Raw genomic sequence first — 24,216 nt, 5'->3', positions numbered from 1 at the left:
CAAGTGTTTTTTTTTTTTTTTTTTTAAAAGGTGTAATTTTTTTTTATTGTTTTATACACAAATACACAGGTATTCATTCGAGTGAACAACGCTCAGATTGTAACAAAAACAAACAGTCTTCAGGTATCAAGTCAATATACAAAAAGCAACTTGACAATTACATAGCTAATCTGCTTGTTTTGATCCTTATTGAATCTAGGTATATGCGTACATTTAACATAATCTAATAGACATGTGTGATTCGGTTCGTAGCGGACGGATTTTCATACTAATTTGGTAGTATTTGTACATTTGGATCAATCCGAACATCCGAAAAGCTGAACGAATCAAAATACGAAAATTACGAAATAGCAAAATAACGAACACGCAAAAATACCAAAGGACAAACTTACAAAAATCCGAAACAGTCAAAGAAAGAAAATGACATCTATAACGAATGATTTACGTTTCATATTTTCAATCCAATGCCTGTTCATAATTTTGTATGTTCATATTTTCATTTGTGTGTTCGGAATTTTGTTTCTTTGTGTGTTCGCAAATAGTTCTTTTGAATGGACAGTGTAAATATCTCAATATGTATCTTCGTAATTTCTTACATTGCATTCCTGAATCTTTTTAGATTCAGTTGAGGAGACTGAGTCAGGTCTCGTGACTGAGGGAGTGGACTGGAGCAAGTACAGGACTTATTAGAAAAGCAAGCAAAGTATTATTATTCATTTTCTTACAAAAGTACAAATCAACAAAAAAGGCACTCACAAAAGATAACCCCCCTAGTGGTTAACCCCCCAATTACCCCCCTAGTGGTTAACCCCCTTCACTGCCAGTGTAATTTTTACAGTAAACAATGGACTTTTATTGCACTGATCGCTGTAAAAATGCCAATGGTCCCAAAAATGTGTCAAAATTGACTGACGTGTCCGCCATAACGTCACAGTTTAGAATTATTTTTTTATAAAAATGCCATAAAACTATTCCCTATTTTGTGGACGCTCTAACTTTTGCGCAAACCAAATATACGTTTATTGCAATTTTCTTTACCAAAAATACGTAGAATACATATCGGCCTAAACTGAGGAAAAAAATTGTTTATATATATTTTTGGGGGATATTTATTATAGCCAAAACTGAAAAATTAGCTTTTTTGTTTATAGCACAAAAAAAAAAAAAAAAAAAAAAAAAAAAAAAAAAAAAAAAAACTGCAGAGGTGATCAAACACCACCAAAAGAAAGCTTTATTTGAGGGCAAATGTTTGGATGCAACGTCGCACTTCCGCGCAATTGTCAGTTAAAGCGACACAGTGCCGAATCGAAAAACGTGCTCTGGTCAGGAAGAGGGTAAAATCTTCCAGGGCTGAAGCGGTTAATTTACCAATAAGAGGGACCAGATTCATTTTTACATATGAGGAGATGGGGTGCTGTAGCAAAACCCCCAGGTAACGAAAAGAGTGGACCATTTGTAGCGGGTATGCGGGAGGCAACACTATAGAGGCTGTCTGGTCTATCATAAATAGGAGAGATTTGTTCCAGTTAACCTGGAAACCTGAGAAATTACCAAACCGCTGGATAGTATGCAGCAGGGCTAAAAAGCCTGTGCAGATTAATGGAAGTCGATAGCCCTGGGATGAAACTAGTCTAATCTAGTCCAATAGGAGTAGTGATGACTGTATTAAATCTCTGGGCAAGCACTTTGGCTAACATCCTCACGTCTGAGTTTATTAGTGAAATCGGTCGGTACGATTCGCAAAGAAGGTGTTCCTTATGGGGCTTAGGGATAAGGACAATCAACGCCTCAGACATGGAGGGCGGCAACTGTCCTGTCTTTATGGCAAAGTTATATACCCGAAGCAAGAGTGGGATCAATAATTCTCTAAAATGTGTGTACCACTCTATGGGAAATCCATTCAGCCCAGGCATTTTATTTCTGGCTAAGGACTTGGATGGCTTCCCCTATTTCCTCATTCGTCAAGGAAGCATCAAGCAGTGAAGCCTCAGGGCCCTGCAACTTTGAAAGTGAGATGTTAGAGAGATAGTCATCTAGTTCCACAATAGTTTAGTGCTCTCTAGAGGAGTAAAACGTGGAATAAAATGTAACAAATGCCTCCATTATTTCTGTGTTTTGTTCAACTAGGATTCCTAATTCTTGGAATGTTGCATGGTTGATAGTCAAGTATGGAAAGATATGCTAACAGGCGACTATTATTGTCGCCGAACTCAAAAAGCCACCGATTCTGAAACAGCAACTTTTTTTGGGTGCATTTCAGGAGCACCAGATCCAATTCTCTAGCCCTGTGTCTCCAAACAGTATGCGTTTCAGGAGTAGATGTAGAGTATGCGGTCTCAGCCTCCCTGAGTCCCCCTTCTGCGTCCACCAGTCTGGACGGAGATGCCTTACGGGCCTGCCCAGTGGATGCAGCAAAAGAGACGCGCGTGGTGGCTTTAAAGACATCCCACACCAGAGGGATGGAGGTGCTATGTTATCCAATAGGATTTAATTTCGGCCAGGCTCTGATCAACAGCCTGGTCATCTAGCCATAGTGGGCTCAACTTCCGTATTTGATAGGATGAAGGTGTTCCTTTAGCAAGGTCCATCATCAAAGCAGAGTGATCGTGTGTGTGTGTGTGTGTGTGTGTGTGTGTGTGTGTGTGTGTGTGTGTGTGTGTGTGTGTGTGTGTGTGTGTGTGTGTGTGTGTGTGTGTGTGGGGGGGGGGGGGGGGGGGGGGGGGGGGGGGGAGGGGGGGGTTTGTAGAGCATCAGAACCTATCAATGGAGGGGGGCCCTCTGCAACTTCCTTGATTGTGCCCATTACTCGCTCAAGAATTGTATAGTAAAGGGTGGTGGAATATATAGGCTAGTGATTGTATATGGTTTACCAAGGAGTTCACGCACCAAGATTACAAGGCAGCCACCCGGATCTAGTTTGATGTGTTTAATTGTGACAGGAGCTGATTTGGCTATAAGGATAGATGTACCTCTAGCACAGTGGTCATCAACCCTGACCTCAGGGCCCACTAACAGGCCAAGTTTGCAAGATAACTTAAATACATCACAGATGATATAATTTGATGCTCAGTGATTGCAGTATTCTAGTCTGCATCTCCCTAAGGTAAAATATAAAACCTGGCCTGTTAGTGGGCCCTGAGGACAGGTTTGATGACCACTGCTCTAGCATATGTTAAAGTGAGTGAATGGCATACGCCATTTTAGCTCTTTTAAGAGCCATAACTGGTGAATATGTATGAGAAAACAAAGAAAGGCCATGTAACAAAAAAAAAAAAAAAACAGTCCCAAAGCATCCAAAACCACCCCGACTCTCCCGGCTCCAAAACCCAAACACACAAGAGCTTTGTTCCCAAAACCAAAACTGCAAAGCAGGGGGTCATGGTAAAATCCCACCACTAACCAAAGAAAGTCTGTAGCAATGTGCGTTCGTCCGTGTTCGCACAAGGCATGACGGGTGGATCGACCCAAATCTTAAAGTATTCCAGGGTGGTGAAAAATTTCAAACAAGATGGTAAATGAACAAGGGGGGGAGACATCCAGGGTAAAGGACTTCAAGGCAATATATGGCAAGATGTTGGTAGGTGTCCCCAGCTTCACGTGGAGAGGAGTGAGGAGGATGGGAAGGCATTGCGGTGCACTCCCTCCCCCAGCAACATAAGCCAAATGGGGGGGGGGGGGGTCTCAAACAGGAGGTAGAGAGATCCATTTGTAGGGCTTTCACATTCAGTGAGGAAGAGACCACCTCTGGTGCTGGTTTCAGGGCTCTGGAGGCCCTAGGGTAACCACCCAGTGTGCTACATCCTTAGGATCAGTAAAAAAAGTAGGCCTTGCCCTGATGAATGATCCGCAGCTGTGCAGGATATATCATGCTGTAGGGTAGTTGGAGGTCCCTCAGCCTTCTTTTGATAGCCAGGAAGGTAGCCCTCTGTTTTTGTGTAGCTACTGAGAAGTCCGGGAAGATGTTAATGCCATTATCATTAAAAGGAGCCACTTCTATGTCCCTGAAGTGCAGTGGTTTAATAGGCATGGCATGCAGTGGGGCCCCAGAGTGCAAGAGGCATAAAGGAACTCCGAGTTCGTTCAATGGCGAATAGTGGTGAAAAATTGGGAGGCGCCAAAAGTGGATGTCAGACATCTTTCCATAAATGTCTCAGGGGCCCTTCCCTCTGAATCCTCTGGGAAGAGACTGTTAGGCCTCGGGCAATCTTCCATGTCAGTAAGCGTGTCAGCGGTGTAACCCTGAGCTTGACGCAACTCTGAGGCCTGCAAGGGACATGTGTCATCTTCCCGCTCTCCAATGCGTTGTTCAGCATCAGACAGTCTGTGCCCAAGGTTGTGCATGTCCTGTTTTAGGAAGGATAGATCTGTTTTAATGGAGTCCATTTGTGCGGTGAGGGAAGCATGGCTGTGCTGAATGGCCTCCATGATGTGTGCCAGGGTCGGTTCTACAGGGCCTGTGTCAACATTGCCTGCATTAGGGGTGGCAGGATCTGTGTCCTCAGCAGGGGAGAATAGGAGGGGATCCTATGGGCTAGAAGCGGGGGGACGCAGTGACTCAGCCTTCCCTGAGAGCTGTTGGGCCGAGGAAGAGGAAAAGGACGGCTAGCTGTGTCTGTGTGTAGAATAATGGACGGCACCATCTTGCTTCTGCCCACATGGCGGTGTGAATCCTGGGGGCTTCCTCCATTGGCAGGCCGTATTTGACCATCGCCTGGTGGGCTCTAGGATCCATGAGGCTGTGGGGGCAGAAGGGGCCCTTGAAGAGTGGACGGGTCTACAGGATCAGATGAGGACAAGTACGGCACAGATGGAGCTCAAGCAACTCGTGTCCTCACGTACCGGTCGTTGACCACGCCCCCCGTGGCTTTACTTTAATGCTTAGGGTCATTGTCCTGCTGCATTATCCAACTCATGCTAAGAGTTAGCTGGTGGACAGCTACTCTGACATCCTGTAAGATATTTGGGTAAACTTAGAAGCTAATTTTCCCCTTGGCAAGTGGTCCAGGCAGCGAAGCGAGCCCAACTCATGATTGCTCCCTCCATCACACTTCACAGTTGGGATGGTGTTTTGATGTTGATAAGCTGTGCCCTTTTTGTGCCATACATAGTGCTGAGTAGTCATCAAGAACAAAATAACTTTGGTTTGATCCATACACAAAATATTGTCCCATTGCTGTTTCCAAGGTGCTCTTTAGCAAACTTCAAGCGTGCAGCATAGTTTTTTTGGTGTGCAGCAGCTTCCTCTGTGATGCTCTGCCATGGGCATCTCAAAGACTTGCATATGGTAGAACTCACATACATATTTGCTAGTTCCAGTGATGTCTTCAAGTCTTTAGCCGTTACTCATGGTTTCTTTACCTCATGGGAGGATCCTGCGTTGCTCCTTGGGAGTCAGCTTGGCTGGGTGCCCACTTCTAAGAAGAGTAGTCACAAAACGAAACTGTCCCCATTTATAGAGAAAATTTGTCCATCGACTGATGGATGCCTAAAACACTGAGATCGCCTTGTATCCCTTTCCAGCCTTTTGCAAATCAACTATTCTTAATGTGGTGTTGCCACCAAAAAATAAAAAAATAGTTTAAAATTCTTAAAAAAAATAAAAATAAATAAAAATTGGAAAAAAAATCTTTACTCACCTCTAAATACCTGTTTCTAGGGGGTCCCTCAGTCTGCCTTCTTCCTTGCCCGGGCTGGTGACATCACTTTCCCTCGTGCTGCACAGTCATCTGGGACCTGTCACGTCCCCCAGATGACTGTGCGGTGTATCACGTTGCCCTGCGCTGCTCACGCATGCGCAGTGGGTGCCCGGCTGTGAAGCCACAGCTGGGTGCCCACAGTAAGAATGACGGCGCCACGAGTGGAGCGGGGAACGGGGGGGCTTCGTTCCCCCGCATCACTGGACCCCGGGACAGGTAAGTGTCCGATTATTAAAAGTCAGCAGCTGCAGTATTTGTAGCTGCTGACTTAAAAAAAAAATATATATAATAATAATTAAGGGGGCACCCCACTTTAAATCCTATGTCCTCAGAGAGCTTTTTGTGAGGCATGGTTCACATCAGCTAATGCTTCTTTTATTAATCAAAGTAGCTCTAAACCACCTCTCAACTCATTTCATTTGTTGGACTTCAAGTGTGCAAATTACTGACTCCAATGAGCTTACACTGAATTAGTCTACTGGTCCACCTACTTTATCCTCCAGCACTGTGCATGCTTAATGGGTCTGTTCAATAGAGACATGAGAAATTAGAACTGTTTCTGTTTTATCAGCTTGGTGCAAACTCTTACATATACCCAGTGAAGTGACTAGCCTCAGGTGACACCCAGAGATTAAGCAAATCCTACATAAGGAAAAGACACACCCCCTTTACACAGCACAAAGGAACAGATGTGAGGCTGTCAACCACAGGGTATGTGTTGAAGCTCCCTCCCTTGTGCCCTTACCTGTCATAAGTGTCTCAGGCTGATGACAGAAGAATAAGCAGCAAACAGAAATGACACTTTGTGCTGGAGAGAGATATGCTTTGTTCATATTTCATATCAGAGGTTTACAATCACTTTAACCACTTAACAACCGGCCCATAGCTGAATGATGGCTACAGGGCAGTTGCTCAACTCTGGGAGGACGTACTATAATGTCCTCCCAGAATTCCGCTCTCGCCCGCCCCCTGGGGCATGCACTCGAGAGCATCCGTGACTGCTGGCGCATCACGGCTCATCGCGGCCGTTTACCACGCGATCGCTCCATCAAATTACAGAGCGATCACTTGTAAAAAAAAAACAGCGTCATGTTATGACGCCGGTTCCTTCCTCCCCTCTCTGTACCGATCGGTACAATGAGAGGGGAGAGATCGGTGTCAGCAACGCTGTGGGCTGGATCTGCAGTACCCACAGCGCCGCTCACAGATAATTAACCCCTCAATGCCCTGCCAATACTCTGCAATGCCCAGCAATGCCCTGCCAATACGCTGAAATGCCCAGAAATGCCCTGCCAATACTCTGCAATGCCCTGCCAAAACTCTGCCATAAATTGCCATACTCGGTGAAACCTTGCAATACCTAGCCATACCCTGCAATACCCAGCCATACCCGGTGATACTCTGAAATACCCAGCCATACCCGGTGATACTCTGAAATACCCAGCCATACCCGGTGATACTCTGAAATACCCAGCCATACCCGGTGATACTCTGAAATACCCAGCCATACCCGGTGATACTCTGAAATACCCAGCCATACCCGGTGATACTCTGAAATACCCAGCCATACCCGGTGATACTCTGAAATACCCAGCCATACCCGGTGATACTCTGAAATACCCAGCCATACCCGGTGATACTCTGAAATACCCAGCCATACCCGGTGATACTCTGAAATAACCAGCCATACCCGGTGATACTCTGAAATAACCAGCCATACCCGGTGATACTCTGAAATAACCAGCCATACCCGGTGATACTCTGAAATAACCAGCCATACCCGGTGATACTCTGAAATAACCAGCCATACCCGGTGATACTCTGAAATAACCAGCCATACCCGGTGATACTCTGAAATAACCAGCCATACCCGGTGATACTCTGAAATAACCAGCCATACCCGGGGATACTCTGCAATACCCAGCCATACCCGGGGATACTCTGAAATACCCAGCCATACCCGGGGATACTCTGCAATACCCAGCCATACCCGGGGATACTCTGCAATACCCAGCCATACCCGGGGATACTCTGCAATACCCAGCCATACCCGGGGATACTCTGCAATACCCAGCCATACCCGGGGATACTCTGCAATACCCAGCCATACCCGGGGATACTCTGCAATACCCAGCCATACCCGGGGATACTCTGCAATACCCAGCCATACCCGGGGATACTCTGCAATACCCAGCCATACCCGGGGATACTCTGCAATACCCAGCCATACCCGGGGATACTCTGCAATACCCAGCCATACTAGGCCATGTTCATATGACATCCTTGACTTTGTGCGGGGATATCTGAATGATATAGCTTTTTTTTTTTATTTCAGGCTTCCCAGCCTAGAGGTCAATATCTCACTGTAAAGAGGACCTGTCATGCCATATTCCTATTACAAGGGATGTTTACATTCCTTGTAATAGGAATAAAAGTGATCAAAAAATTTATTTTTGGGAGAAAAAAAAAGTCAAACTAAAATAAAGTAAAATTAACAATAAAAAAAAAACAGAAAACGGTGTTCAAACCACACGTGAGGTATCGCTGCAAATGTTAGAGCGAGAGCAATCATTTTGGCTCTAGATCTCCTCTAACTCAAAACATGTAACCAGTAAAAAAAAATTAAAGCGTCGCCTATGGGGATTTTTAAGTAGCGAAGTTTGGCGCCATTCCAAGAGTGTGTGCAATTTTGAAGGGTGACACGTTAGCTATCTATTTACTTGGTGTAACTTCATCTTTCACATTATGCAAAAACATCGGGCTAACATTACTGAGTTTTTCCCCCCCCAAAAAAATGTGTTCGAAAAATTGCTGTGCAAATAAGAAAAGGGTAATTTGGGCGGTATTTGTTCTTTTCTGGCATGTTAGGGTCTCAGGAAATGAGATAGGCCATCGGTACTTCAGGTGTGATCAATTTTCTGATATTGGCACCATAGCTTGTGGACACTAACTTTCACAAAGGCCAAATAATATCCACCAATTTGTACTTATTTTTACCAAAGATATGTAGTAGTATAAATTTTTACCAAAATTTATGAAGAAAAATTACTAATCTGCAAAATTTTATATTAGAAACAAAGAAAAATTCATTTTTGTTATTCATTTATTTATTTTTACAGAATTTTCGGTCTTTTTTATTTTATAGCACAAAAAATAAAAAACCCAGCGGTGATTAAATACCACCAAAAGAAAGCTCTATTTGTGTGAAAAAAAGACAAAAATGTCATATGGGTACAGTTGTTGCATGACTGAGTAATTGTCATTCAAAATGTGAGCACCGAAAGCTGAAAATTGGTCTGGTTATTAAGGGTGTTTAATTGCCCAGTGGTCAAGTGGTTAAAGCAATCTCTGGAAATAGAAATATGGGAGCTGCCATTTTTTGCTTGGTAAAGGTGCATGCTCCAGGGTGTTTAGAGATTTTAGATTCCCTATGTAGTGAGTCACATTACTGGAACAAGCTTGTGTTTACTTTTACATTTATCATACATTGCTGTGAATAAATTGTGTTCTTTCCCCCATAGAAGTTTACATGAATGCAAATATAAACGAGTCAAAGAAACGAAAGAAACTCAAAAGCATCTCAGATGCAAGCCATGCAACATGGATATATCCATTTAGAATACATATATAAATATATTTAGTTGATACGCTTCAGATGGGGTGATCTGATATTTAATACAATTATTCAAATGTATCCCTGATCACTCACCACCCCTGATCTGGCGACACTGTATGCCAGTGTAGCCAGCCAGTGTTACGGATCACTAGCCACACCCGTACAGCGTCAGCAGACCAGTGCAGTAAGCAACAATGTTACTGTTTGCTACACATACCAATAGCCGTCTCACCAGAGCCAATGCAACCATCGATAGTGCCCCTAATTGTTGCTGCCACATCAGTACTGTGTCACTACAGACCGTGCAGCCAAGAACAGTGTTCCTGATCACCGCCACACCGATAGTGCGCTGCCTCTGCCTGCTGCTTGTACTGACCCTGGCCTGTTTCTTAAACCTCATTGTTGCTTGCCACATGGACTGATCCTTTGCCTTTTTGCTAGAGTGATTCTATGGTCCTGGTGGTCCAGAGCCTCCAAAATGTAATATGCAGTCAAGAATTTAGATGTGTAATTAATAACCCTTAAAAGCCTGAAGGTAGGGGGTGTGGCCAAGATCGGCATGTGAGAGGCAGCGTTTCTCACAGATCCGCTTTAGCACAGTCCAGTAATCCTCTCCCAGCAGCGATACAGTGGCCATTTTGAGCTTTCCAGCTGGCTACCAACGTGGTCCACCTGAGCGGATGATATGAAAATAGTTTGTGGCGTAACATTTGCATAGGGGACCTGCTAGAAAAAAACCAAGGGGAAAGATCCATCATCACTCATCGAAGGGTGGCTTATTGATCTATTTGGCAAGGATGCTTTCTCCCCCTTTTTCACAGTTGAAAGGTGTCGTCACCTCCTCCACCCAAGACAGTTCTTGGCCTGGCTTCTACATTACAGGGACAGGGAAGCAGCGCCGAGATGTGCGTGGGAGCGTGCCATTGTGCAGTTCAATGCACCAGGATATCCTTTTATCCAGACTTATCTGTGGAGGTGCAGAGACGCCGGGCCACGTTCGCAGATGTGAAAAGGCGGTTGAGGAACCTGCAATTCCAATACGCGATGTTGTGCCCTGCAAAGCTGCGTGTTGCAGCTAACAGACAGGCACACTTCTTTGGGACATGGGGGCCTACCCTGTTGATTTTTTTCTACAATGCAGGTTTCGTCGGGTGGGTAGATAAGCCTGGACCTACCTAAATGCTGGTGTGCCGTGTTTTGTGCTGACCTTTTATGGGGGAGCAGAGGTTGGATTTCCCTACAAGTTTGCCCGGTCGAGGACCAATCAATCAGTCATGCCAGTTCATGTGCACTTGTGTTCTGAGATAATTTGTACCATTATACCACAGATAATGTGTTGATGTTTTTGTTCATCTCCAATTTTCCCAAATGGCTGAGATTCCTGTAATAGCGTGGAACGTCAGGAGGTCAAAGTTCCCCTCTTAACACCTTACAGACCGGACCATTTTGCAGGCTTAAGACCAGACCACTTTTTGCGATTCGGCACTGCGTCGCTTTAACTGACAATTGCGCGGTCGTGCGACGTGCCTCCCAAACAAAATTGACGTATTTTTTCCCCCACAAATAGAGCTTTCTTTTGGTGGTATTTGATCACCCCTGCGGTTTTTATTTTTTGCGCTATAAACAAAAATAGAGTGTTAATTTAAAAAAAAAAAAAAAAACGCATTATTTTTTACTTTTTGTTATAATAAATATCCCCCAAAAAAATATATATAAAAAAAGTTAGGCTGATACGTATTCGTCTACATATTTTTGGTAAAAATCGCAATAAGCGATTGATTGGTTTGCGCAAAAAAGTTATAGCATTTACAAAATAGGGCATAGTTGTATGGCATTTTTATTAATTATTTTTTCACTAGTAAAGGCGGCGATCAGCGATTTTTATTGCGACTGCGACATAACGGTGGACACATCTGACATTTTTGGGACCACTGTCATTTATACAGCAATCAGTGCTATACAAATGCATTGATTCCTGTGTAAATGACACCGGCAGTGAAGGGGTTAACCAGGGGTTGGCAGTGTAGGGGTTAAGTGTTCCTAGGGGCGTGTTACTAACTGTGGGGGGCTGGGCTTTGTGATAGTGAACACTGATCTCTGCTCCAATCACATGGAGCAGAGATCAGCGTCACTTGTTGCTAGGCACAACGGGGAGATGCTGTTTACAATGGCATCTCTCCGTTCAGCCTCCCCTTGAGACCATCGCAGGTATCCCCACGGTGATTGAGTCCACGAATATGCCTGCCCGTGCCATTCTGCTGACGTACATTGGCGTGCGCCGGCCGGGAACTGGTTAAACATATGATGATAGCTACCTGTTTGAAAAAATTCCCTCCAGCCATCTTATGTTTCCAGTAGACCCATTTGACTGCAGAAACTCAGATTTGTCTTAAAAATTCTTGGGTGAGAAGGGCGTACCATTTGTTCTCTAGAGGTGCAAGTGTCCTGGTATATAGCTCAATAGATTTCTAATGCCACGTACACACGTTCGGAATTCTCGTCGGGAAAAAGCTCTGGTGGTTTTCCCAACGGAATTCCGCTCAAACTGTCTTGCCTACACACAGTCATGCAAAATTCCGACCGCCAAGAACAGTGGAAGCAAGCTCTCTGGTTGGTACCGATCTGCTCCCTGAATGTTTCACAAAGATTAACACAATTTTATATCCTTTTGAGGGTATACTATACCCCACACAGACTGCACACTATGGGTCTCTTGTCTACAACGACATGCACTATATGAATCAGGTCACCATGATCTTATTTACATTTACTGTGGAGGTACCCAAAATTACATTCCTATTGGAAGGAAGTGGTGGACACTCTTAACAGGATATTTCAGATCTCTCTATCCCTAAACTCTGCTTGCTCAATCTGCTGGAGGAATTTGTCAGAACCCTATTCTTGGCTCGTAAGTTAATAACGACACATTGGAAGTCAGAGAACCCTCCTACAGTCACAGAATGGATCACTGCTGTGGGTAATGTGCACCAAACAGAGAAAAGGATTTATCAACAAAGGGGTTACACATGAAAATTTGAAAAACTACGAGGTCCGTGGCTGGATGTGCCTGGGCTCACTGATCTGGTCATGGAGAGGTTACTTGACATGAATGCCAGATGAGAATGTTTAAAAAAAAGTAATTGACTGGGTTAGCCTGATAATGTGTTCTAATATGGTTAAAGGACTGGAAAAAGCATGTGTGTGGGAGAGTTTAAAACTTTTTAACATATTCTGGGTATGGAGCTGTTAATATTGATATGCGTTTATGCTCAACATGCAGTTTACTTGGTTGGAGGTACTGTCTTTATATGTATGTTTTTAACTTAACCACTTAAGGACCGGTCCTTTTTCAGGCTCTGTGTTTACAAGTTAAAAACATTTTTTTTGCTAGAAAATTACTTAGAACCCCCAAAAATTACTTTTTTTACCCTTAAAAATCTCCATAGGCGATGTTTAACCGATCCCTGACTGCCTCACGCCGATATACGACGGCAGAAGGGCACTACAGGCAAAATCACGTACCTGTATGCTCCGGTCGAGGGTCCCACGGACTCTATCGCCGTGGGGATACCCGTGATCGCCTCACGGAGAGGAAGAACGGGGAGATGCTATTAAGGGGGAGAGGACAGGAATGAGAAGGGGGGTGCTAGAAGGAGGGTGCTATAAAAAGGGGAGTACAAGAATATGAAGAGCGGCTGAGGACTGTAATGTGAAGAGCAGCATGTGCAGGGTGGGAATGAGAACATGGATGTAATTGCAGGATTGTGATGTTAAGGATCCGAGACTAGATTCACAATTGCATACCGAATTCTGCAGGTAGGGGGCCCATTTATTTCAGTTGGCTGCCTTATATGCCAAAAAACTGAGAAAGAAGTCCCTGACCCTGTTTAAATTACTCCGCACCGAGCCACATGGTACAGTGGCACCATGCAGTTTGATACTTGCAAAAACATGCCACGTTTACTAATACACAGTGCTGTTAGGAATCAAACGTTATTTAGACCTCTGCTGACTGGACCTTCAAAAATTTCAATACCCCTACTGTACACTATAGTTTGTAGGTTCTATATCTTTCACAAAGACTACATTTTGTAACAAAAAAATTAAAAAAATGTAGCATTAAACATTTTGGGCTAAATCAATTAAGAAAGATTTTCAAGGCTTTATAGCAAAAACGAAATTAAAGTTTTTTTTTTGTCATATTTCTGTTATATAGTATAATATTGGTGTAAAAAAGTGATATAAAATTTATTTAGGTATGACAGAGTAATTTTTAGTCAAAATATCAGAGCTGAAAACGAAAAAATGTCCCAGACTGGTAGGGGGTTTAACGTGCTGGTGTTCTAGTGGTTAAAGACTTTAAATGTCTTTCCTCAAGGGTGTACATATTAGGTTCCTGCAGTCTCTCTTGACATGTTATATTCCTCAGACCTTTGACTATTTTTGTTGATCATCACTCATTCTATCCTAACAATATCTTTTTGTAAGCTAGATCTCAAGAACTGAACAGAGTATTCTAAATGAGGTCTAGCTAAAGATCTATATGTGGAAATCAGGACCTCCTTCCTATTGCTGGTGATGCCTTAAGTGAAGCACCCCAAAATTCTACTTGCTTCCCCCCACTGCCTGGCCACACCGTTTGCGAATTTTGGACGATTTTGATATAAGCAGCTCCAGATCTTTTTCCTCTAACTCTGGCTAGGAGATGAAATGTTAGATGAGAAAAGTAGTGATTATAGAGTTCACATAAAGTTTAACATGGAAACAGTAAGCTATTTACCTCTGGATAAGTGGTTTCATGGTATCCCAGTGCTCTTCAAAAAGTAGGAACAAATTGGTAGGTAAACAGAGGTAGCTGCACAAAGCCTCAAACTGCTCTTCAGGAACTGCTGCAAAAAATGCAGTAGAATAGATGTAAAAGACTATAGAATAATATAAAACAGACTTAAAAAGCAATACGAAGGCCATATCAGTTCTCTAGGGGTAGCCCTAAAAAGCTCAATCTTTGCTCAACAGTACATCAAGCTACCTTATTGGGTTATGGTGGCCCTTAGCTATATTGTTTCTTTACGACAAAGAGCATGGGCATTATGTGGAAACAATGATTAACACTAAAGTCCTGAAATCAGCTGTAAGGATTATTTAATCCTTATGTTATAGGACTTCGTAATTACATAGGAAGTTCTATTCATGTTTTAGGCCCCTTTTACATGCGTATACAGCGTTTGTCCATTTTTCACACATCGTTCACAGATGAAAAACAGACAACAATGCATCTCTAGGGAAAAATTATGTAAATGGGCGATAATTCGTTTACATGCGTTTACATCCACGAACATCTGTTTTTTTTTTTTAAACCATCAAAGCCCTAGTTTTCCAAAAAAAACAACAAACAAACAGAACAAACATTTTTTTTGCATTGGTAGTGGATGTGAAAAAAAACAAATGTAAAAATTGATGGAAACTGCCGAAAAAACGGCTGTAAACGTCACCCGTTGTTTCTTTGAAAAAACATGTCTGAATTGATGAAATGTGTCAAAGGGGCTTTTTCTAGCCTAGGTCAAAATGATCTCATACATCAAGAGGGTTTTCCTTCATCCTTACATCTGGAGGAGGGGTTTTCTCAGCTAAAAACACCTTCCTGTCTTTATTTAAATGAAGGATTTAAATGCTACTTGATTATCTGTCCTTACTCAAGATGGCTGTGGCTAGAATTGATAGGGGATGTTTTTCAAAAGGGATTCCTCAACAAAATTCTGTGCATTAAGTTAAAAAATGTTTAGGCATCAATCAGCTTCGCCCTTTCTCCCCCTTTTTTACTTACCTGAGCCCTCATTTGATCCAACGCTGCGCATGTCTGCAGCTCTCATCTCCCCTCACTTCCTGATCTCACTGGCTTTGAGAAGGCAGCAGAAGCCATTGGGACTGAGTCCGGTTATCTGTGTCAATATGCACAGACATCAAAGCTCGGAAGCGAGCCAACATAAGTGCCCCTATAGAAATGGGTGTTCATAGGGGCACTCTGTGGATGGGAGGAGCCAGGAGCATCAGTGGGAACTCCAGAAGAGGAGGTTCAGGCCATGCAATGCAAAACTATTGCGCAGAGCAGGATATAACAGGTTTCTTTTTTTAAGTTGGAACTTCACAATCACTTTAGCTTATACCCACCTTCTCTGAGCTGGGCTGTATACAATTACTGATGCACAGAGTGGCTTGGACCTCCATCTGGCTCCCAACCTACTGGATTTTATTGACAGCAGCAGAAGCTGCTGCCTCCATGTCAAGTGAGGGGAGAGAATGGAGAGCCCCGCTGCTCTCGGGCAGAGATTGGCTTGAGATTGGGCTCAGGTATGTATTTGGAGGGGGGGGGGGGGGGGACTGTCAATGGAATGATTTTTAGCCTAAAGCAGAGAATGCATTGCAAAGGTAAACAAAAAAAACTTTAGTCCTTTACAAGGGCAATATACTGTATATTCTTATCAAGGTTTTTAAAATAAATGTTAACAAGCAAATTAAAATTGTGATGAACTTGCTCTGTGTGGGTATTCAGGTGTTTTTTTGTTCATGGACACTGATGAATAGAACCAAGGGGAATATGTTGAGTCTTCATAACAGGTAGTACAATAGGATCACTGTAAAGCACGGGCAATTCATTTTGCTGAATAGCACATATAATTTTTACCCTATTGGTGAGAACTGATGACTTACCCAATGTCTGCAGTTCATCGGGTGGCATTACTCCCAGCAAGTAGTAGAAGAAGACAGCAGCACAGCGCAAGAAAGGGAGAATGCCTCTCCTTACACAGTCCCAGATATACCCGCCAGAGACATCAGCTGCTAGGCAACTGCAACAAGGCATTTATAGAGTACAGTGTCAAATACTATGAGTGTTTTTATAGTAATATTTGCAGACAAGTCATCAAACAATACATACACATAAAATGATTCATAAATAGGAGAATTACCAGCCTTTCAAAAATTAATATCAACTTCTCTGTAGCAGCATGTCTACAGCTATGTGTACTGTGTGCGTGCGTGTGCATGTGCATGTGCGTGTGCATGTGTGTGCATGTGTGTGTGCGCGTGTGTGCGGCCTCGATGAGCCTATAGAGTGATAGCCTGTTTATCATGGCTCCACATACCCCGTATGGCGATAAGACGCACCTGATGATACCATACAGCCTCTGGTTATCCAAACCAACCCTTTGGAGCTGCCGGTGTATGCCCAAAGTATATCACCACTGCCTTAATTGCTCTACGGTTTTTATTTTTTGCTAAACAAATAAAAAAAAATACCGAAAATTTTGAAAAAAATTGTTTTTTTTTTTGTTTCAGTTACAAAACTTTGTAAATAAGTAAGTTTTCTCCTTCACTGATGGGCACTGATGGGGCACCAATGAAGAGGCACTGATATGCGACACGGACGGGCACTGATAGGCGGCACAAATTGGCACTGATGGCTGGTGCGGGTGGGCACTGATAGGCGGCATTGTATTACATTATACTGTACTAATGGATGCCAATCAGTGGCAAACAATAATGCATGCCAATCATGAGCACTGATTGGCATCCATTGTGGGCACTGACTGGCATCCCTGGTTGTCCTGTGTGGGCATCCTCGGGGGGGGGGGGGGGGGGCTGCGCTGATAATCGATCAGCACAGACCCCCCCCTGTCAGAGGAGCAGCCGATCGGCTCTCCTCTACTCGCGTCTGACGCGAGTGAGGAAAAGCCGATCACCGGCTTTTCCTATTTACACTGTGATCAGCCGTGATTGGACGGAGACTCTTTACCGAGATCATAGTTGCGGGGTGTCAAACTGACATCCCACAACAACGATCGCCGCGATACGCGCCCCCGGGGGCACGCAGCGGCTCAAAATCCTGATCACATCATATGACGTCCGGTCAGGATTTTGAAACCACTTTGCCGCTGTGTATCTGCTATAGGGCAGGTGGCAAGTGGTATAAAAAAAAAAAAAAAAAAAAAAAAAAAAAAAAAAAACTTTGCTTGACTCTTATTTTCCCCAACCTGCAATAGTCTACTCGGTATTGTAGTGACTATTTATGTACTGCTATGCAACAGTGGGTTCCCCTGTGAACGTATTCATATAGTATTACCTGGACTATTGTTTACCTGTGTGTCTGGACTGTTATTCACTGTGGATATATGCCACATTTTAAATCCGACTCAAAGACCAGTTCTCCATTAGTCCATATTCCAGATATCTATACCATCTTGGGGAATATCACAAAGTGTCAACAAATCACTTCTCATACAACTATCCCCCTTCAAGGGGGCCCCTAAACCATTTCAGTGACAGGATGGACATATTTCCGTATGGCGTTTGTCACCGGGACTTTTAGACCCCTTTCACACCAGGGTGTTTTGCAGGCGCTATAGCGTTAGAAAAAACGCCTAAGCTGCACCATTGTCTGTAATGTAAAAGCCCGAGGGCTTTCACACTACAGCGGTGCGCTGGCAGTACATCAGGGAAAAGTCCTGCCAGCCAGCTTCTTTGGTGTGTTTACTGCTCCTCCACCACTGCTCCCCATTGAAATCAATGGGGCAGCGCTGTAATACCGCCGGCAAAACGCCGCTATTGCGGCGTATTGCCGGCGGTTTTAACCCTTTCTCGGCCGCTAGCGGGGGTAAAAGCACCCCGCTAGCGGCCGAAATGCACCGCAAATCCGGCGGTGAAACGCTGCTAAAAATAGCGGCATTTTACCGCCCACGCTATGGCCGGTGTGGTGTGAAAGGGGTCTTAGTTTAATCCAGTATCAAGAACTGCACTTTAATTTATTATCAACTTGGATAATTGGTGTGTGCATGTGTGATGGTTGAGTGACGCAGCTGCTATTAATTTTAATATAATCCTGGTGTTGGTGATGGGTACCCAGTGTTAGCCTCATTTTTTATTTTGGTACAATAAAATGATATCCTTTATAAAGCAGCTTGGTTCGCCCGTGACTCCCTTTTCAGGGGATTCTTTCCCTCCTTGTACTACATGGTTTTAGGCCTGGAACTGTCCTGGTTAAATGAGGGGTAAAGAGGTATATTCAACTTCTTAAATGTTGCGTTAATACATGCAATGCCACACATTAACATATTAGCAGCCCGTTCATTTAAAACCTGTGCTCTGGTCTGAATATTTGTAAAGCTGCCAGCACAGAAGTCCTGATACAAAACATATATGTAATAATAAAAATAAGAAAATGCAGTGCCAAACAAATGCTCATTATTTCAAACTGAACATAAAAAGTAATCAAACACAAAATGTGCACAATAAAAATAAATCACAAATTGTTAATAGACCGAATCTGTGAACAATCAAAAACTGAAAACAATTATATGCGCAAAAAAACTAAAAAAACTATACAACATAATTGTAATCCCTAACTGGTACAATCTGTAACAAATCTCACTGTACTCCTGAAAATCCATACATAAGGCTTCATGTAAACTGCTGCTGGTAAACAGACGTTTAGAGCAGTTGGGCATTTGTTTCAACTGCTCCTGAACTCTCCTCTGTTATCTCATCTGTCCATGTATACAGAGTCATTTATGGTAGTTTCTAGGCAGTTGAGTTTAGAGACTCTTTTTGGAACGCAACAAAAAATGGGTTCAGAAACTGTGTTTAGAGGCATTTCAAGCACCAAGCGCTTCTAAATCGCAGCTAAACGCAGTAACTCACGTTTAGCTGCGTTTCATTTACAGGCCTTTTTCTCATTTTTGGCTACTTTTTTTTAATCCTCCTATTTTGGGGAGGGCGATTTGTTGTTTGGCAGATTTAAAAATGCAATTGTGGTAAAAACTTCTCAATTGAAGTCTACTGAACCAAAAAAAAAAAAAACAGTTTCACGTTTTTAATAAAGTCCCTGACCCTTTCCAAAAAGGCAGGAGGCACAAAAATGCATTGATATGACTTAAAAAAATAAAAAAAAATAAAAGGTCCTGCGTTTCTGCAAAAAGCATGAAAAATGCATTGGTGTGGAGGCTAAAGCTGGTCAATAGCCCTTGTGGAAATAAGCCTTAATGCCTAGGATCAATTGTCCCCTGAAATCCCCTGAAGAAGCAACCTATTGCGAAACATGTCGGGATTATGTGTGTTTAATGAGAACAACCACTGCACTGCATTGTCCTGTGTTTTTATTTTTCAAGCATAATTTGTTAATGATTTTAACTTTGAATTCAATAAATATTTGTATTATAATTCTGTATCCTATTCAATAATGTTTACTATCTAGTCGCTATTTGCACCGTTAAAATCCCTAATTCCCTCTCTTGTTTTTTGAATCTAGGATCAATTGTGTTCTTTTCTTAACATGGGAATATACTCATTGGCTAAAAGGTCTGCTGATTGCACCAAAACATAACTAAAAAGATGCATGTTCCATTTCTGGCAGCATACCTCACCGTCAAGGTGCACTGAGGTGCATGGCAACATATCACACCACAACATGTAACATGTGATACTGCACACGTTACCACAATGCAATGGCATAAATGGGCCCTTCGTTTTTTTTTCTCTATAGTTATATCTGCTTCAGCACAGTTTGCTACATTACCCTATATAAGTGAAACTAGATGGTTCCAAACATGATGACTGAATACATAATTGATCACCCCAAATTCACTATAAATTTTTATATTATATTATACTCCCCTATCCTTGGAAGACTCATCTGCCTTGTGTTCTCTGCCTCTCCTGATGACACTTCATGGAGCAATAACTCCAAGTTCAATACCAAAAGAAGTACTTGACAGAATTCCTGCGTGTCTATGGTCCACAGGCCCGGAAGACATTGGTCACTTAAAAGTGCCACCAGTTTCAGTCAAGCTCAAAGAGGGCGCATCATTGCCCCGGAAACCACAATACCCACTTAAGTTGGCTCAATCAGAAGCTATCTCGAAACATGTAGCTGCCTTGGTCCAGAATGGGGCCTTGATCCCCTGTACCTCACCATGTAATACACCTCTTTTTCCTGTCAAGAAGAAAACACCTAAGGGAGAACCTGACAGATACAGGATGGTGCAGGATCTGCGAGCAATTAACGAAGTCACAGTGTTGGACACCCCAATTGTGCCAAATCCACATACCTTATTATCAGCTGTATCTCCAATGGCTGAGTACTTCACTGTGGTGGACCTGGCAAATGCATTCTTCAGTGTCTACCCTCACCCCTCCTGCTGGTACCTTTTGCATTCACCCACGAAAAGACAGCAACGTACCTAGACAGTTATGCCAAAAAGGGGCACAGAACTCTCCAAGCTAGTTTGCAAATGCTACGGCTATCATCCTTGACACATAACAAGAGGATCACCTGGAAGTGATTCTCCTCCAATATGTTGATGACCTTCTCCACTGTGCAACTGACTTACCCACTGTTGAAGTCACCTCAGAAAGCCAGTTGTGCCATCTTGCCAAACAGGGCTGCAAAACCTCAAAGCCCAAATTGCAGTGGTGCTCAACATCTGTAATTGTTCTTGGACATTGTCTTGTCCCATGGGACAAGACACCTCACTGAAGACAGGGTGTAAGCAATCTCTGACATCCCACTGCCACAAGGCCAGAAGCCTCTTCATTCCTTCCTTGGACTAATTTCGTATTGCAGAGCATGGATTCCAGAAGGCTCCCTACTGATGCAAGCTTTGTATGATGCCCTGAAATCAGACCCCTTCCAGATGTCTCCTGAAGCAATATCCAACTTTGAGGCCTTCAAGCACACCATCTCTGGCGCTAGGGCTCCCAGACTACGACAAAACGTTCAAGCCCTTTGTATCCGAACATCTGGGACATGCTACAGGTGTACTCGCCCAATCACACGGCATCTGCCTACGCCCTATAGGATATTATTCCTGTCGGCTGGATGCGATAGCAATAGGAGGCCCATCGTGTCTGTGAGCTGTCTTTGCTGCAAAAGCCTTGTTTGACAAAACTTTGGACTTGGCTCTCGGACTCTGCCTCGTTCTGCTTGCTCCCCATGACATTGCTCCCATACTCCACCAAGATCCAGCCGAAACATCTGTCCATTGCCAGACACTTGAGACTCCTGTGTTTCTACCTTCTAGACAGCATTACTCTATTACGTTGTCAAACACCGAAACCTACCACCCTTCTTCCACTTCGAGGGGGGTAAGGAGGAGGAGTCGAGTCTTGACTTGTCACCCCATAACTGCATCGAACTAATGCGGCTGGAAACCACGCATTATCCCCACCATGAGTGAAATACCCCTGCAGGATCCAGGTCACCACTGAAAACTCGGTTCTCCAAACTGAAACCTTACCGCCGGGGATGTCTGCACAGGTGGCAGAGCTACAGGCACTTACTACAGCATGTAAATTGGCAGAGGAAAAAAGAGCCAACATTCATACGGACTCAAGATATGCCTTCAGCGTTGCCCATGATTTTGGTGTTATCTGGAAGGACAGAGGGTTCCTGATGGCTGCAGGAACACCTGTGAAACATAGCTCAGCCATCAAGGACTTGATGGACGCCCTGCTTCTCCCAACCCAAGTGACTATTCTAAAGTAAAGCACACGACAAACTAAACTCGAAGGAAGCTCGAGGCAATCTAGACAATTCAGCTGCCAAACAGACAGGCAGTGGTCCACGGGAAGTGGACAGCAGGGTGGTAGAAGAAGACCACCCTGTGCTTATCCTACAGACTTTCCCAGTGGACAGAGTTTATCTGAAATAATTACAGGAAGTAGCAAGTCCGGATGAGAAGAAAAGCTGGAAAACGGAGAGGAGCAACTCTCAGAGATGGACTATTCGAGTGCAACAAGAAGCCTTGTCTACCCAGGAGTATGTACCCAGCCATGGTGCAATGGGCAAATGGAGCTGCCCACTTGACAAAGACTCTTATGAACTTATGAGTTACTTCATTGACCAACAACTTCTAAAGATTAGGCACTATCTGCAACAAATGTAACCCAGAATGTACAGAAAAGGCACAGAAGAAGCACCTGGCAAAAGCTCTATACCCCCTTCCAGAGGATACAAATTGATCACTCCCAAATGCCAAAGGAGTGACAGATTGGAATACGCCCCCTAGTGGAGGTGGACATGACTGCCAGGACCACAGCTAAGGAACTACTGAGTGAGATAGTATGTAGATTTGAGGTCCCAGAGGTGATAGAGAACGATCAGGCCCAGCCTTCACAGCAACCCTTACAAAAGATTAGGGCAGCACTGGGGGTTCAGTTGGCTCTACACACCCCTTACCACCCTCAAAGTAGTGGGAAGGTAGAAAGGATAAAAGGGACACTAGAAAAACAGGATGTTAAAGATGGCCCAAAAGACTAACATGAGTCGGCCAGACAGTTTGCCCATTGCCCTGTTCAGTGTCAGACACACTCCTCGGGGGTAACATGCCCTATCCCCTTATAAAATTTAGTTTGGTTCAGCCCCCAGACTTGGCTGTTACTTTCCACAACAGTTACAGTTGCAATCTGATGTGTTGACTAAATTATGTAACAGCATTATCATGAGAATTAACCCAAATGCATGTCCAGGCGTTTTCTTCCATTCCAGATCCTGAATTAGATACAGGAACACACCAACTACTGCCTGGAGATTGGGGGCTGGTAAAGAAATTTGTGAGAAAACATTCTCTTGAACCCAGATATGATGGTCCATTCCACGTTTTGCTGACCACAGCCACCTCAGTGGAATTGGCCGGGAAGAACACCTGAATACACGCCTCCCACTGCAAGAAAGCTCCACCCCCAAGCACAAGATCCCGCCCACTTCATGACAACCATGCTGCATATCCTTTTTCTGTTTGGTCTAGGGGGGGAGGCCCAGGAGGTGGTCATCACAAAAAAAAACAAAAAAAAAGATAACATAATTACATTTTGGTACAACTCTTGAGGTACACATGTGACCACCTTTACCTTTGATTACTGTGACATAGTACCTTGTCCGTTTGACTCTTTCATGGCAATGCCATTGGTACAGTGACATCCCTGTTGGTAAGGTGAGGCATCCCTGATGGTAATATGTGTGTTTTACAGACAGTTACTGGGGCCAGAATTGTGGTTCCTGGGAGGGACAGTGGGTTGAAACATAGGACCAGATTAGAGGGTATCTGGACCGGTGAATGTGCCCTTGAAAAGGTGATTATGCCCCTCCATATCCTAGCAGAAGATACTCCTGATACATACACTGACCCAGCACACAGTCAGAGGAGGAAGTGAGCAGCTCTCTTCGGAAGCTTTGACCCTCATGTGTACATAGATGCTATAGGGGTCCCAAGGGGGGTCCCTGATGAATTTAAAGCCAGGGATCAGGTAAAAGTTGGTTTTGAGTCTTTGATCCGCATAATAAATGTGAACAAGAATGTAGATTGGATCATTTACATAAACTACAACCAACAAAGATACGTGAATTACACTAAAGATGCCCTCCAGGGAATTGCGGACCAGTTACCCCCCACTTCCTACATGACATTCCAGAACCGGATGGCCTTAGACATGGTGTTAGCTGAGAAAGGAAGTGTCTGTAAAATCATAGAAAAAATGGGAACCTGTTGCACCTACATTCCTGATAATACCGGCCCAAATGGTAAAGTAACTTTAGCTATAAAGAAATTAGAAGATTTGTCATTGGAGTTGAAGAAGAACTCCGGTATTACAGACCCATGGGATCAATATTTTAGCTGGATGAGTGGGTGGCAGAAGGTGCTCGCCCAGATAGGGGTAACGGTACTAATAATCCTGGTTCTTTTAGCCCCAATTGTATGCTGTATTCTACCTTTCGTAAAGAAGTTAATGAGCAAGGCTGTAGACAACAGCCCACCTACATCTCTCCACCAAGAAGAAGAGGAGCCTCTTATGATGGAGGATGACAAACCCTTCCCTCCTCTACAGTCACTCCCTGTCCATAATCTCACAATCCTC

General features: G+C 43.7%; 1 protein-coding gene across 4 annotated transcripts in view; it reads right to left on the bottom strand.

Annotated features, from left to right (window-relative positions):
* Nucleotides 1-24,216, bottom strand: part of UBR1 (ubiquitin protein ligase E3 component n-recognin 1) — a 251,758-nt gene that overhangs the window by 16,652 nt on the left and 210,890 nt on the right. For 3 of the 4 annotated variants that reach the window (XM_077464560.1, XM_077464558.1, XM_077464561.1), the window contains exons 41-42: nucleotides 16,021-16,157; nucleotides 14,093-14,201 (exon numbers count right to left, since the gene is read on the bottom strand). In XM_077464560.1, coding sequence (XP_077320686.1) covers nucleotides 14,093-14,201; nucleotides 16,021-16,157 — 246 coding nt within the window. The remainder of the gene's footprint in view (nucleotides 1-14,092; nucleotides 14,202-16,020; nucleotides 16,158-24,216) is intronic. The other variant, XM_077464559.1, reaches the window with a different exon arrangement.

Source organism: Lithobates pipiens, unplaced genomic scaffold (genome assembly GCF_037356315.1).
Source record: "Lithobates pipiens isolate NorthernLeopardFrog02 unplaced genomic scaffold, aLitPip1_a1.2 Scaffold_30, whole genome shotgun sequence".
Classification (NCBI taxonomy): domain Eukaryota; kingdom Metazoa; phylum Chordata; class Amphibia; order Anura; family Ranidae; genus Lithobates; species Lithobates pipiens.
This window is presented reverse-complemented; position numbering and strand designations above follow the sequence as displayed.